The 16,074-nt window shown below is 44.0% G+C and overlaps 1 protein-coding gene across 1 annotated transcript in view; it reads right to left on the bottom strand.

Annotated features, from left to right (window-relative positions):
* The window catches only part of CSMD2 (CUB and Sushi multiple domains 2), a 560,683-nt gene that overhangs the window by 200,452 nt on the left and 344,157 nt on the right, over positions 1-16,074 (bottom strand). The window contains exons 14-16 of the mRNA XM_034754071.1: positions 9,483-9,809; positions 4,974-5,168; positions 1,961-2,099 (exon numbers count right to left, since the gene is read on the bottom strand). Coding sequence (XP_034609962.1) covers positions 1,961-2,099; positions 4,974-5,168; positions 9,483-9,809 — 661 coding nt within the window. The remainder of the gene's footprint in view (positions 1-1,960; positions 2,100-4,973; positions 5,169-9,482; positions 9,810-16,074) is intronic.

Here is a 16,074-nt window from a genome sequence, read left to right as displayed (position 1 = left end):
GCAGGGGACTGGACTCGATGACCTCTCGAGGTCCCGTCCAGTCCTAGAATCTATGAATCATTTCCTTGCTCACCTTTGGTCTGTCTTGTCTATTTACAAGCTAAGGCCCTGATTTTTAAAGGTATTTAGGCAATTAGGCACTTCACATCCATTAAAGACAGTGAGTTTTAGGCCCCTAGATACGTTTGAAAATTCCATTAGGCCTTTAAAAATCTGGCCCTACGCTTGTTGTGGCAGGAGCTTCTATTACTATATGTACGTGCACTTTGTTGTGTTGATTAAAAGAGATGGTGTGGCCCAGTGGACTGAGCATTGTACTGGGATTCAGGAGAAATGGCTCAATTCTTGAGTCTACCACAGAGCCATTGTGTCATTTGGGTCGAATCAGTTCTCTCTCGTCTCTCTCTGTGCCTTTCTTTCCTCTCCCATCTTTTCTCTGTCTTGTGTATTTGGCTGTAAGCTCTTTGGGCCAAGGAGTGACTCCTGCTAGGTGTATATGCAGTTCATAGCCCAATAGGGCTTCTAAGTGCTACTGTAACATAAATAATAATCATAATATACAGACGCACGATTATCAGAATGACTCTGAGAAGCAGCAGCCACTATAAGTATCAATTCTACAATTCCAGACACAGATGCTCTCAATGGGCCCCAGTAAATTCCCCTACTGAGCAACATTCCTGTTTGGGGTCAACTGGAATTGTGGAAGGTCAGCCTCTCTGAAATTAGCGACCTCTTTGGAAGATTTAGCCCTAAAATAAGGGCCTTGATTTAAATCCGTTGTGTGTGAATTTCTCCACACAGTCCTACATCAGGGGAGAGACAGGTAATTCATATGCCAGATTCATCCACGATGTATGTGGAGTTGCACCAAACATCTCGTTTTTGGAATACAGAAAAAAAAGTTATGAAAATGTTTCCACAGTTTTTCAAACAGTTCTCTGTAATACACAAGGAAAAAGGAATTTGTTGCCCCATTTCTGAAGCAAAGTCACATCCAGAATGTAATGTATTTTAAAATGTTTATCCCACTTATTTCTCTGGCCCTCATTAACATAATGCGCAAGTACCTCACAAAATGTATTTATTCCTGCAACACCCCAGGAGGTTTTACAGAGAGAAAATTGAGATACAAAAGTGACTTGCCTTAAAAGTCATTGTGCTGGAGCACAGAATTGATTCTGGATCCTCCCAAGTCCCAAGCAACTGTCCTACCCACTGCACCATGCTTCCTCTCAGAAGTGTGAAAGTTAGAAACAGCTCAACATGTTCTTAGCTCTGGCTCAAAATGTAGATTAGTTCTTATTTTAGCCATCCGAGCCAGTTGGCTGACACATCCTCAATGCTGTCTAGATTTTAGCAAATGGTGGTCAGAGTGCAGAACTGGGAAACAGGAGCCTGATGGTTCATATCTGACTGTGGCCCTGAATCCATTGGCAGCCCTATGACCTCTCGGCATCAGTGCCCCTATTTGCAAAATGGAGGTAAGAATACTTGTTTACTCAGCTGGTAGGGCTGTGGGGAGGATTAGTTCATAGACAGAAAGGAGAGCTGATTGAAAAAAGGGGAAATATTTCCTTTAAAAAAAAAAAAAAAAAACCACTTTTCTGATTTATTCATTTATTTCAATTTCAAAATTTCACATTTTTAGAGGAAGGTCGGGGGGGGGGGAGCGGGGGAAGAGAGATTAACCAACTGTGGAGTTGGTTGAATGATGGGGAAAATATCACACAAAAAATCTGGATTGTTATGCAAATTTTTGAAAAAATGTGCAAAATAAATTGCCCGACTTTAACAAAAAACTCATAAGTGCTACTTTTTAGTGCTGGACATAAGGCTTGATGAAGGACCTGTCTGAAGTCAGTGGGAATCTTTCCATTGACTTCAGTGAGCACAGGGTCAGACACACATGCAGTATTGGTTAATAGAAGCCATGCTATTCTTTATCCTCAGTGACCACCTGTCAAATGTAATTTTGATGGGATATCCCGGCTGAGCCTCTATCACCCACACACAGTTCAGGGAGTCCTTGTAGAAGGCAGGCCAGCCCGGGGACAGGATCATTCCACTCGGAGATGTCAGATGGCCACCGCACGGAGCTGGGGAAAGAGGACACAGGAATCAGGCGAAAGGTTTAATTAGCCGAGTTTACTCCCTCAAGTCCCCTGCAGACAGTAAGTATGCTGATGTAGGATATATCAGTTCCTAGACTGGTAGGGTCAATAATATATGTTCACAGTGAAGTTAGGTCTCATGAAAGTGGACAGTCTGGGAGGCTGAAATCTACTTATGCAAGATTCCCCATGATACTCCCCAACTTACAGGCCTCAAACCTGCCCTGCAGGCATGAGGACAGCTTGGTCTTCACGGCCCAGTTGGGACTTCACCTCTCTCTGTTGAGACAGCCATCAAAGCCTTCAGTCAGTTCCAGCTCTGGCAGCGGCTTTACGAAATGGGCACCAGGGCTGAGACCCAACAAACTCACTTCCCACAGGTCAACAAACAGCTACCAGGCGGTAATGACTCTCAGTCTAAATCTAAATCTATGGAGATATCCCACCTCCTAGAACTGGAAGGGACCTTGAAAGGTCATCGAGTCCAGCCCCCTGCCTTCACTAGCAGGACCAAGTACTGATTTTGCCCCAGATCCCCAAGTGGCCCCCTCAAGGATTGAACTCACAACCCTGGGTTTAGCAGGCCAATGCTCAAACCACTGAGCTATCCCTCCCCCCAAGTCACTAAGGACCAGAGTTACAAAGGTGTTTAGGCACCTACAGATGCAGATTGGGGCCCAGTGGGAATTTAAGAAGTGACTATTTGTGTTAGGTGCCGAATTCCCACTGGCTTTCAACGAACGTTAGCTGCCTAACTTGCTCACATGCTTTAGTAAACCCCACTAGGCGTCTACCTGCCTTTGCAAGTCTGGCCCCAAGGGCCTGAGCCATTGATTTGACAGGGCATGGGATCAGCCCTTCCCACGCTGGGTCCTAATCAGTGATCCAAAAGCAAAAATCCATTTCTCAAACACATGAACTTTCCAGTGTCTCCCAAATCTCCCACCTGCTGTCTACCTTGTTGGTTTTGTGGGAGAAGATGCTCTTTTTTCAGATATGGACTTCTTGTCTAGTCGTTTTCCAGACACCAAACAGTATTTCATAGAGACAAAGTGGGTGAGGTGACATCTTTTATTGGACTAACTTCCGTTGGTGAGAGAGACAAGCTGTTCTACACTTTTACACATACCCTTTTTCTTTTTTAAGAACTAATTAGAATTTGCATTTAATTGAGCACATACTGGAGGGCAAGTCAAAGGCAAGCCAAGAGATCACGCACAGAGAAGTACAAGTTAATAGAGCTGGGTTATCACAGATAAAAGTCGATAAAAATATCATTTTATTTATATATTTCCCCTCCCCCAACCAGCTAGCAATGTGCACAGTTAAACACTCAGGCTCACAAAGGGAACTGAAGTACTGAGCCAGCCCCACAAATATTTCATTTGCCAATTCCCTGCAAAAATCAAATAAAAACAAACCAAAAAAAGCAGTCTCTACTGAATTACAATCATTCTGGACAGCAAGTACCCTCTTCTCCCTTTAATGGAAAAGACAAAGCATCCTCCATGCTATTTGCAGACTGGCATTAAAACACGGATGGCCAATTACTGAAATTATTTCTCAATACTTCAGCACATCTGTAATTCAAACGCTTGCAAATATCACTTCCTGGCATCTCTTCTCCGAGAACAGAGAGGGAAAGAGGCCTTTTAATTTCTAACAAGCTCTTTTCATTTCATTTCTGTTTTCCACACTGGAAACTTTAAAGCACCAGGAGCTGCTTTGAAATCCAAATCAGAACCTTTAATTAAGTGAGTGAGTGAGTGTGAGTGTGAGTGTGTGTGTCTGTCTGTCGACATAGACATATTGGCATGGAGATGTAACTGCAAAACATCTAATTCCAGAGTTCATTATAGGGGGCCTGATGCAGTCATTGATATACTGAAGATTCATAGACAGGTCTGAATTTCTATAGCAAGAAATTCATTGTTCATTTCACTGCAAAGGCCTATTGCTTCTTCTATTATTTGAAGAATACATAAGATTTTTGGTCTCAAAAATCAGGAGGGGAAAAAAAAAGAAATGAAACGGAATGCATTTCAACACTTTCCTTTTTCTTTTCTTTACATCTCACCATGAGACTTGTGGTAAAGAATTTTATTTTTGTTATTAGCAAATCAAAGCTTTTTGTGTTTGTTTGTATGTGTGTGTGTGAAGAAAAACACCTGTTGTAGACAGATCTGAACTAATAAAAAAATCCCATAATTTATTTGAAAAAAAAGTCACAGAATTAATCACTCAGTGATTATTTGGTTTGTTTAAGTTTCTAAGGAAACTATAGGGTGCAGACAAGAGTCCAATGGTCCATAAATCACACGTGGAGCTGGGGATTAGAACCCTGGTCTTTCAGCTCGAAATAACACAAGCTTCTATGTGTGAGAGAACAGAAATCTCCTTTAGGGTCCAGTGCTGCAAAGAATTAGGCATAAATTTTGCTTTATCCATGGTGTGGTGCCATTGGGGCTCTTCATAGTGTGCAAGGCACGTAAGGAAGCTTTGTAGGATTGAGGCATCAGTGGGAAGTAGTAATACCTTCCTTCTCTCTAGGCTGCGGCCACTAGCGGGAGATTTCTCTCTCTAACACTACCCCACCCCCCATTACATTATCTATTCAGGGTTTGATCTTGCAACTTGCTAAGCCCTTTGGCCCTGACCTAGCAAAGCATAGCATCTTAAGCACATGAGTAGCCCATGTTCTTCAATGAGACTATTCACGTGCTTAAAGTTAAGCACATGCTTTGTTGGATCAGGGCCAGAGTCAAGTCCTCATGTATTTAATCTCCTATCCAAAACAAATTCTAAATCATCGTTGGAGTTGGGGTTGGGGTTGGGGAGGGAGGGGAAACAGCGATTTACCTTCACATCTCAGCACCGCATTGTTCCAAACCACATTGCCTTCCTTCAAGATGCAGGTGATGGTCTCCGACCCATGGGTTCTTATGAAGCCCTCATCACAGAGGAAGGATACGGAGCTGCCTAGCTGGAGGCTGTCGCCGAACCGCTTCCCGTTGACGGGCACCCCAGGATCGGGGCATTCATTGTGCCTGAACGCTGCAGGGGGGGTGACAAGAGGGCAGTGAGTCAGCCGCTTCCCCACCCAACCTCTTGCCAATGGAGAAACAACCAGGTCAGACCCAAATCCAGGATCTTCACTTCCACAGAGCTGCCTGGTGTGTGTTCCTGCACCATGGAAGGCAACATTGACTTCAATGGGAGCTGGCTCAAGAAGAGACAGAACAGCGCAGAAGGTCAAGTGCTAGCTTAGCATTTAGGAGACCTGAATTCAAGTCCCTGCTCTGCCACAGAACTCCCCTGTAACCTTGGGTAAGTCACTTAGCCTCTCTGTGCTGCTTCAGTTCTCCATCTGTACAACCGCATTAATAGCACTGCCCCACCTCACAAAGATGTTGTGAGGATAGTTATAGTAAAGATAACAAAGCACTCAGATGCTATGGTTATGGGGCCCTCTAAGCACCATGGATAGATAGATCAGGTCCCTCAAGTGTAGGTGAAGGGTAGAGCTGGTTAAAAAACAGCATAAGCTTATGCAAAACTCCCCCCCCCCGGGACATTTTTGGTCAAAATTCAAAACAAATTTCAAGCAGCCCTAGTGGAAACAATAATACCACCCAACTTTTACATCACACTTCTCGACTATAGATCTCAAAGTGCTTTACAAAGGAGGTCAGTACCATTATCCCCATTTTACAGATGGGGAAACTGAGGCACCAGGAAGGGATTTGGCTTGCCCAAGGTCACCCAGCAGGTCAGTGGCAGAGCCAGGAACAGAGACAGGGTCTCCTGAGTCCCAATCCAGTGCTCCCACCTTATCCTCCCCCTGCTGTGGTCTCTGGATGGCCCTCCCATAGGAAACACCACTGTTTAGCTCCTTGAGCTAAGTAAATCATACAAACACAGTAAGTCTATTAATCAGATTGAAAGCTCTAGAGACTGGAATTTTCAAAGTAGCCAAGGGAGTTAGGAACCCAACTGCCAGTGAATGTTCATGGGATTTGAGCACCCTACTCCCATGGGCTCTAGGAAATCCCAGCCTACATTTTTTTGTCCATATGACAGGTACAGGCTGAGCAGCGGCATTGCAAGCTTCCCCACCAACGTGTCTCAGCCTTGGCATTTAGGGTGAGGGTGTCCAGTTGTCTTGTCCTTTTAGGTTCCCAGGCTCTGCGTCCAGGAATGCCCATGGTGCCAGGTAGGGCCAGCTGCTCTGGTGGGTCTCTGAGGTGGAGACTGAGGGCTAGTCTACACTAGAAAGTTAAGTCAACCCAGCTGCATCGCTTAAGGGGTCTGAAAAATTCACACCCCTCAGAGACGTCGTTAAGCTGACCTAAGCCCCAGTGTAGACAGCGCAAGGTCAACGGAAGAACCCTGTCTGTCACTGCAGTAAATGGCTACACTACGGTGTTACAGAGGCACAGCAGCGGTGCTACAGCTTTAGTGTTTGTAATGTAGACCTAGCCTCCGACTGCAAATTCGTTCCACATAAGCAATGAACAGCTATCAGACAGCAATGACTTGTGCTCTTCTGTAACTGGTACTGCATTCAAACCAGTTAACTAGCGGCTAACTCTGCCCCACTGTCACTCCCCTGAGCCATCCATTCTCTCCATACGCACCCAGTTTTCATGACTCCAGCATCACCAACACTAACGGTATTTTTCACTTTATAACAACAGGCAGAATTAAGGGTGGCTTTATGGATGAGGCTCTGTTCTGGGATTTCAGGGATTGAAATCCTGGCCTCGCTGAATCTGAATGACCTTGGGCTACTAATTTGATCTCTCCTTGCCTCGGTTCCTCACCTACAAAGCGGGGATGATAATTTCTCGCCCTCGCAGCGGTGCTGTTAGGACAAAACCATTGATGTTTGTGAGGTGCTGAGATAATACAGGGATGGGAACCCCGGAAACACCCACAATAATATTCTTTACAATTCTTCACTTTTGAAAGATTTGAAACTGCACAAAAACATTGCTTGAGAGAATTTCCCTGAAGCTCTGGAAATGCTACACAACAAACAGCCAAGAAGGGGCATGTGTGCACAGAGGGGCAATAAACTGACAGAATATGAAAGGTTTGAGGACCTGAGGCTAACATGAAGAGCACTTTAACCATGGCCTGCCATGAAATATCTGACCTCAGTCATTACTGCTATTATAAAACAAAGGAAACAAAGTAATTACCTTTTTATGTATTGCAAAATTGAAAGTGGAGTTGCATGTACCCATAGATACAGGGTAGTTGTCAGCACTGGCCTTTACCAGCAGTTAAAAACCAAGGCCATCAATCAGAAAGCAAGAATTTGGTCTCAATGTTTCATTAAGTTGATAATTATGTGTACCATACCTGAACAAAGTTTGTGATGTTCTTCTGGGGTTAGCACCGTATGAAAGGCAGCAGTACCCAGATCAATTGCACACCTATGCTCTTACAAGTGTAATGACTGAGACGAGTTCTGGACTATGTTTGGAGCAGTCTTATCGGCACAGCACTACTACAATCTGTGAAGACCACTTTCAGTTAAGAGAGCGGGAACATTTAGGTTGAATATCACAGTCTCCATTTCCTTGTGCTCCCCGACTGTCTATTGTATGCATCTGTTGTCCCTTATCTTATCCTTAGGTTGTAAGCTCTTTGGAATGGGGACTAGCTGTTTGTTACATGTTTATACAGTGCCTATCACAATAGGGGTGCTGGTTCATGACTGGTGCGCTTAGGTGCTAATGGAACATAAATAACAAGGACACCCTTGCTAACAGTTTCAGAGTGGTAGCCGTGTTAGTCTGTATCAGCAAAAAGGAAGAGTACCTTAGTCTCTAAGGTGCCACAAGTACTCCTCGTTCTTCTTGATAACAGTGGTATCTACTGGACTGTGAAACTTAGAAACTTGGGCTCCATCCATCCTGTCAACCAGTGTCAAGAATGTTAATGGTTGACAGATTTAGAAAAGATGAAAAGAAAGGGACAAATTCTTTGCTGGTATAAATGGGCAAGAAGAATTAGAGTTGATAGGCTTCATTTACAGCAGCAGATAATTTGGCCTAAACACCTCTTCATGCAGGGAGCACCCAGCATGTGACATTCCCTTCCTCAGGAGTTCATGGCATAAGAGACTTGTGCTTCAGGACGGAATGCTGTGGGCCTTGCCCTCAGGTCAACATTTACCGCAATGCAAAGCAGCACTGGCAGAGGGGCCGGTCCACCCTTTCTTCTGAAAGCACCAAGGATTAGTCACTGCCCAAAGCAGACCACCTTACCCGAAGAGCCAATAGCCTGATCTGATGTGGCAAATGATTTCTCAAGACCTACATTTTTTTTTAAATGGCTGATTTGCAGTCATCAGCAGGAAAGACTATTAATTTAGCTGTGCCACTAGCTGCTGTTATAACTTGAATCATTTATCATTTCTGCTGAGTAGGTTTAATAATGTTCTTTAGAACATTACAGGGTAACATGAGTGTAAATTGTTATGGTAGTTTGCATTCACTTGAACGCGGAAGGCCTGAATTTGTGTGAAGCCATACATAACCCTGTCTGTTTCATTCCTTCATTGTATATAGCGTCTCTCACACTGTCCTCACAGGCTCTGCATGCCTCCCAGTACAAGTGAATAATGATAGTACTGAACATTTATATGGCACCTTCCATCAAAAGATCTCAAAGCACTTCATGTTGTTGTTTTTTTTTAAATCAACCAAACCTCTGTCAGATAAGCATTCATGTGTTACAGATGCGGAAACTGAGGCACGTGAGATCCTGACTCCCAATCCCCTGCTCTCACCCTAGACCCTGCTTTCTTTCCGAGCTGGGAAAATTACCCACCCTGTAGTTATGGCGCCAGCCTAGGACTTGGGAGATCCAGGTTCGATCTCCTGCTCCACCATAGACTTCCCACGTGACCTTAGGCAAGTCACTTAACTTCTCTTTGCCTCAGTTTCCCATCTGTGAGCAGGGATACTAGCACTGTCCTATCTCACAGGGAGGGTTATGAGGATAAATGCATGAAAGACTGTGAGGTGCTCATATGCTGCAGTGATGCAGGCCAGGTAAGAACCTTAGAAAGACAGATTCCTCGTTCACGGCTCTCAACACTAGACCACACACATTTCCAGAGCCAGGAACCAGAACCTGTGACTCCTGTCTCTGAGTTCTGTGCCTTAGACCCGAAGGCTGACATTCTGACCAATACTGCACCATCTGTCAATCCAGAGTAACACCACTGATATCAGAGTTACTCTGGACTTACTCTGGTTTCCGTTCAATCAGAATCTGGCCCAACATGATAATTCCACTTGGCAAGACGCCTGTCCTCCAGGTACTATCAGAAAGGAAGGATTCTGCACTTACTGGTGAATGTGATGTTGAAGCCCCTCTTCTCCATGGAGTGGTCAGTCTGGAACTCAAGCCTGGCTACGTGGCCGCTGCTGGTCAGAGACGAAGGGATTTGGCTCCCTGAGAAGGTCCCCAATACCGGAGACTCAGGGGTCCCTCCATCTTTCACGGCTAGGAAATCAAACTGAGGCTCCACATCAAAATCATTGAAAGCCAAGTGGATCCGGCTCTCAGGCTTAGCTATAATTAACCAAACACAGTGCAAGCTGCTCCCGTATTCTTCAGGGTAATTTGGTGACAGGACAATCCCAGACGGGGTGGTGAAGTTGAAAAAGCAGGAAACTGCAATGAGAAATCGCCATCAATCATGCAGCACACAGTTCCTATAACCCTGACTTGTTACTCCCCCACCCCCATGCAAATTCATAACCTTTTTGCTTCTCAAAGAATTTAGGATGGGAAGGGATCAGTGCTCCATTCACTGCTGGGTATCAGTGATTTATTTATAAAGGGGAGGAAGAAATATCTTCAATCCAAAAAATATTCTCTGGTCCTTGGTTCTGAATGGTCAATAATTTTCCAGCCAGGGATTGCATTGTCCCCTTCTTTATGCTATGTGTAACCCTGAAGCTTTAAAGTCCCACCATGCCTGCAATGGATTTCATGCCCCCCCCCCACCCTACAGGAAGTAGCATGTGGATTTCTTTCTTTCTCTTTCAAGAACTCAATGTTACTTAATGGAATTCACCCTGCAGGAGAGTTTGCACCTTGCAGGGTGAATTCCATTGAATAACACTCAGCTGTTTAAAAAAAAAAAAACCCTCAACCATCCCCTTTCAGCAGGACAGGGAGCATTTTAAAGCTTCAGGGTGCTATTTGGTTTACATGATCATTTGCTAAATGCAGTTCTAACCTAAGCCCCAATGTTACAAATCCACATAACTCGGTGCACATAAGCAGCCTCCCTGAACTCAACAGGATTCTTCTTATGCATAGCATTATTCCCATGTGTTAAATTCTTGCAGGACAGGGCTACAATTTGCAAGCTCCTTGGGGGAAGGAGCTGTGGGCTCGATTCACCATTGGCCTGCCACTTTTGCCGTCATTTTTGCCACAAAACAATGTGGGTATAAAACAGTGCCGTTGTGATTTGAGAGCCACTTTGCACGGGGGTCAATCACATCCCAGGGAATAGGCCCAGTGACTGGATTTTCTCTAAAAAATGCTCTGCATACTCACACTGCTTGGTGCAAACAGACATGGCAACGTATGATTGGCCAAGCTCTAGAGTGCTGAGTGCACTGGACAGAACCCTTTCCATTAGGAATAAATCACTGACTTTCACCAGACTAACGATGTCAAGAAGAATCGCACTGGACTCCTGCCCCTGTGAACATAATTAATTGTGTGGAGCGTGGAGGGGTAACCAGTGCAAATGAAAAATCCTCAGCCCTCTAGGGGGTGACTGTTTTCAATATAGGCTGTATTTTAGCTGACAGGGTCCATTAGTTCTGAACTGCAATGCTATCATCTAATTGATACCTACCGGATGATGGTTATGCTTTATATACATCTTGCTTGCTCCTTTCCCCGCCCCCACCACATCGCCTGATATACATTTATTAAAAGCTATCATTTAATACGCTTTTCACGCTAATTCCTGGCACGAGACTGTAACTCAGAGGATGGCTTTGGCTTGGCATTTATACAATTATTTGGTCTGACGTTTGCCCTCCCCCTAGTATGAGCTTCCTTTATCTTCAATACCTAATGGTCTTAAATCAAATAAAATGCACATTACCGGGCATTACTGAGGCTAAGAGCTACAAGCCATTTCCTGCTCCTGATAACAAAGAGAATAGGCAGCTAGATTAAAGAGAAAAGAAACAGGCGGCAGCATCTACCAAGGATTTGGTGTATGTAGGAATCTTTATTAAAAGGAATGCTGTCAAGTCTTTTTGACAACTAAACCCTATTATAAGGTATCTGGGAATATCTGTCTATTAAAAAAAAAAAACCCATGCCCACTCACTGAACAATATGGGAATCACTACTGTGGAAGTATGAGATAAGTGACTCCCATGTGGTGCTATAAATCCAAATAAGACCATCTTTTTGTTCTGGGTTTGTACAGCACCTAGCACAATGGGGTCCTGGTCCATGACTAGGGCTCCAAGGTGCTACAGTAATACCAATAATTAATTAATAATAATGTAGGACCTGGAACATTGTGCTCTGCTGATCCATGCAACCAGCAGCAGAAGTAAATGGAGCAACACTGAGTTACACCAGGGGCTAGATTATGGCCCACTTGCACGGGCTACCTCCCTTGTAGGTACTAGTGCGGGGGGCGGGAACAGCCCATGCAGAGCTTGATAGGAGTGGGAGGTGGTGGGCTGGGCATGCCGGAAGACCTGTGCTGTGCCAGGTATTGGGCTGACATAGGATACATTAGCCCTGGAGCAGTGGGGGAAAAAATGGGATTCAGACTGTGACTGAGAGTCACAATCTTCTTCCTGATCTGCTCCTGGGATAAAGCAACGATACACTGTCTGAGACACAGGTTTGCCTCAAGTGAGGATATGGCCATGTATATTAATAGACATGCAAACAGAGTGTCCCTTTGCTTAGCAAAACATTGAAGTACTGCAATATAAATGTTAAATAATGAGAACAAGAAGAATCTCAAGAGATTGCAGCCCCCTGCCTCTGGCACTCTGCATAGTAAAGAAACCAATGCAACGAAAAATAATCTCCTCAAGCTACAACAACAGCAAAGATAAAATATTAGGTTAAAATACACCGTAAAATTAGGACAGGCAAACAAATGCAAGAGACACGAGAAAACCACTCCGTGGTCCAGATTAAAGACAGGCATGTGGCGCCCTGGGCATTTCCTTTTCTCTGGGGGAGAGGAGAAAAGGTGTAAAGGTAAAAATCAGATAAACCACTAGTAAAGATCCCACCCGACCCAGGTACACAGAGAGACACACGCAGCAAATAAGCAGCACCATCAGGAATAAGGAAAATTCCTCAGGCCAGGGAGGCGCAGATGCACCAGTATAAATCGGCCAGAATCGTTACTCCAGACCAGTGTAAACAAGAGCAGAATTCAGCCCTGGAAATGGATCTGAAGGCACTGGAGACCTGACTCAAAAGCGTTGAGCAGCCAGCCGGTAGTTGGTCAGCACCTCTGACAATCAGAATGTGTAGCAACAAGGCTAACGATAATACAAACATAGTAATGGAGGCTTTGATTCAAGCTATCCTAACAGGCAGGATCCATTATCAGAACACCATACTTGCAGGTTTTCTAGTTAAACTGAGAGTCAAGAATCCAGGAGCTCATTATGACTAAGAGCAACCCAGAACAGTCTATGTTGGGCTTAAGAGCTTCCAAGCCAAGTCTGTTGCCAGTCTGGAGACATTAAACAAGTATTTGAAAAAACTGTCCAAGTCCCGAAAATGTTATTATGGGTCCACAAAATTCCACTGCTGGGCAAAGACAGACCTGGACAGTCTTTGAAGGCCACTTGAAGTTCTATCCCAAACTAAAGATATCCGCTACAGAAACAAGAAGCATGGTTCCCGCTTGACCTGTGCATACCAAAGCCAACTCCATATAGATGCTAAAAGAGATACAACAACTGAAGGAAGTGGGGTGGTATTGGACGCCCTGCGACTTCCCTGCTGGATGGACACCATACACCCACACTCAAACACAAAACAAGCACCCTTCTAGTTAAAGCTCTATCAGAAGGGACTGGCCCACCAGTCAGCAACAGAGCAGGTACATCCTCTCGAGTCACAGACGGGGGAAACGGAAACATCCCTGTAGATCACAATAAGAAATGGATGGGGAGTGAATCATAGGACAATAAATCTCAATTCAGCAAAGTACTTAAACACATGGATAAATTCATCCCTAGTCACCATGGCACTTAAGCATGTGCCTAAATCTCAGTGCTGAAGTGCTTTGATGAATTGGGGCCATAATGCAGAATAAAGACTTTGGATGCAGAATGGCAACTTAATTTTAAGAACAGGACGCTCTTACATGGCTGCATCTGTGAAAGAAGGTTGTTAATAAGAGCTGCAAATCCCACATGTACATAGAGATCAGAGTAATCCAAGAAACAATGGTCCAAAGGGCTCAGGGGAGCCGTCAGAGGATTCAGAGCATTTCACCAATAATTAACCTCTTTGAACCTGACTCTGGCCAACAGTAACCAAAAGTTATTAATGGGTCTTTGTGGACATATGTTCATATCGCGCGCGCACACACACACTCACATCATCACTCAGCAATAACTAGTCTCACTCATGGCTGACTCTGTTGATGGCATGAAGCCAGAAGTCACCTTGATGGCCCATAACAGTCAGAGAGGAGCAACAGAGGGTCCTGTGGCACCTTTGAGACTAACAGAAGTACTGGGAGCATAAGCTTTCGTGGGTAAGAACCTCACTTCTTCAGATGCATCAGAAGAAGTGAGGTTCTTACCCACGAAAGCTTATGCTCCCAGTACTTCTGTTAGTCTCAAAGGTGCCACAGGACCCTCTGTTGCTTTTTACAGATTCAGACTAACACGGCTACCCCTCTGATACTGGATACCATGCAAGTCAGAGAGGGGACACACTGGCAGGAGAGCTTGCCCTGCCAGTGCCCATCCTTTATTTGTTTGGTGGATCAAAGCAGATCGAGGGATCTCATTCCAGCACCTTTCCTGAGCACACAAGGCAAAAAAGGCACCAGGTAAACCAGCCCCAAAGCAACAAATGACAAATGTCCTATTACTCGCCCCAAAGCCACTAAACAAACTGAGTTTACAAACAGATGAGCAACTAACATCCACAACAGGTATAACCTAGAAGAATAGTCTCATCCCTTAGTAACAGAGGGGTTGAGCAGCCTGCAGATGCAACATACCCTATACACGCCATATTCAATCAGCACTGCACAGAGGAAAAAGAAGAAGTTCAAGAGGAAACATTACAAGGAGTGCACTGGAACAATTCCCATTGGAGAAAGGAAACACACTATTCCATGGCTGTTAAAATGAGAAAACCCCAGTGCCTACAGAGATCCAACTTCTGGAGATTTGAACAACCCCATACACTTTGAATAATTATCTGAAATTTACCAAGAGTTTTAGAAGGGATGTGAGTCCCTCTGCTTCACAGCATAAGCCAGCCACTAATGAGTGGCAGGGACAGGAAGAAACTAGCCCCCGTCTGTAGCTGCCCTTTGCATGGTTTTCTGCACCATCCTCTTTAGAAGCTGGCGCTGGCCTCTCTCATAGACTGCACATCAGCAAGTGGGAGTAAATAGGTCTAGGGAATTTAATGTACCCTTACGGAGTCTAATTACACACTACCTCTCAATTTTGCTCTTAGGCCTTCTAGTCTACTCACAAATTTTGTACTGCATTAACTGTACTGGAATAGTTAGAGCACTACAGTTACCCTAATGTGGAAATATGCTGGCATAAAAGTGTTTATACCACGATAGCTTATTCCTGTACGGTAAGGGGAATAAGCTATTCCAACCTGAGCTCTTTAATATTAGTATAACGACATCCACACTTAACGTTGTACTCGCCTAACTATTTCAACATCACATCCCTCCCCAAAACAGCCAGACTGGTACAAAATCGGTGTGTAGACAAGGCCTTAGAGTCCAAGTTGGACTGTGTAAATTCTCAGATGCACAAAATACCATCTACTAACTACCCCATGGCACTTATCTGACCTACAGCTGGACTAAAGCCAAAAGCCCAGAGCCAAACACACACAGACTTTTAGAAAACTGGAATCCAGAGCCAATTTTACAGTTTGGCCCCAACCCCAGTCTGAACATTTCCTCCCTTTGCTAAAATTCAGGTCAATTTTTTTATTTTTCATTTAGGAGAAAAGTTCAGGTTATTTATTTTATCCAACTATTTCTTTCCAGGCTGGGTATTGGCTGGAGTTGCATATGCACAAGTTAGGGAAACTGCCTTTCTTCTCAAATAACTAAACAGGCAGCTATTTACCTTTTCTTTATTAGAACTAGAGCGGGTCAGACATGGATAACTTTTAAAAAATAGTAATATTTTATTTTATATGTTTTAAATGAACAACTCTGTAACTCGGGGGGGAGATTGTAAATGTTTTCTGTGAAACAAATTTTAAATGTTGGGTGAAAAAAAGCTTTGTTGAAATTCTGAAAATTTGCGCACACAAAAATGGCCTCTCTGTACTTAGAATAGAACTGCATTTCCTACCTCTGCCAGACCTACTCTGCTTTTGACAAAGCTTAGCGCAACCAAATTCAACAGATTATTATTGCCTTCTGGAATCTGGCTGTCTGGGTTCCCCGGTCTCAAAATACATTTCCATAATTTAAAATAAATAAATACAGAGAAGATTTTTTTCCTCTTATTGCCACTTATTGAAAACTCGCAAATTGTTTTTTGTTAGGGTGGTTCCATTTGCTGCCGTGAATCATGGGCAGTGAGAGAGAGAGAGAGAGAGAGAGAGAGAGAGAGAGAAAGAAAGAAAGAAAGAAAGAAAGAAAGAAAGAAAGAAAGAAAGAAAGAAAGAAAGAAAGAAAGAAAGAATAACACTT

Source organism: Trachemys scripta, chromosome 20 (assembly GCF_013100865.1).
Source record: "Trachemys scripta elegans isolate TJP31775 chromosome 20, CAS_Tse_1.0, whole genome shotgun sequence".
NCBI classification, from domain to species: Eukaryota; Metazoa; Chordata; order Testudines; family Emydidae; genus Trachemys; species Trachemys scripta.
This window is presented reverse-complemented; position numbering and strand designations above follow the sequence as displayed.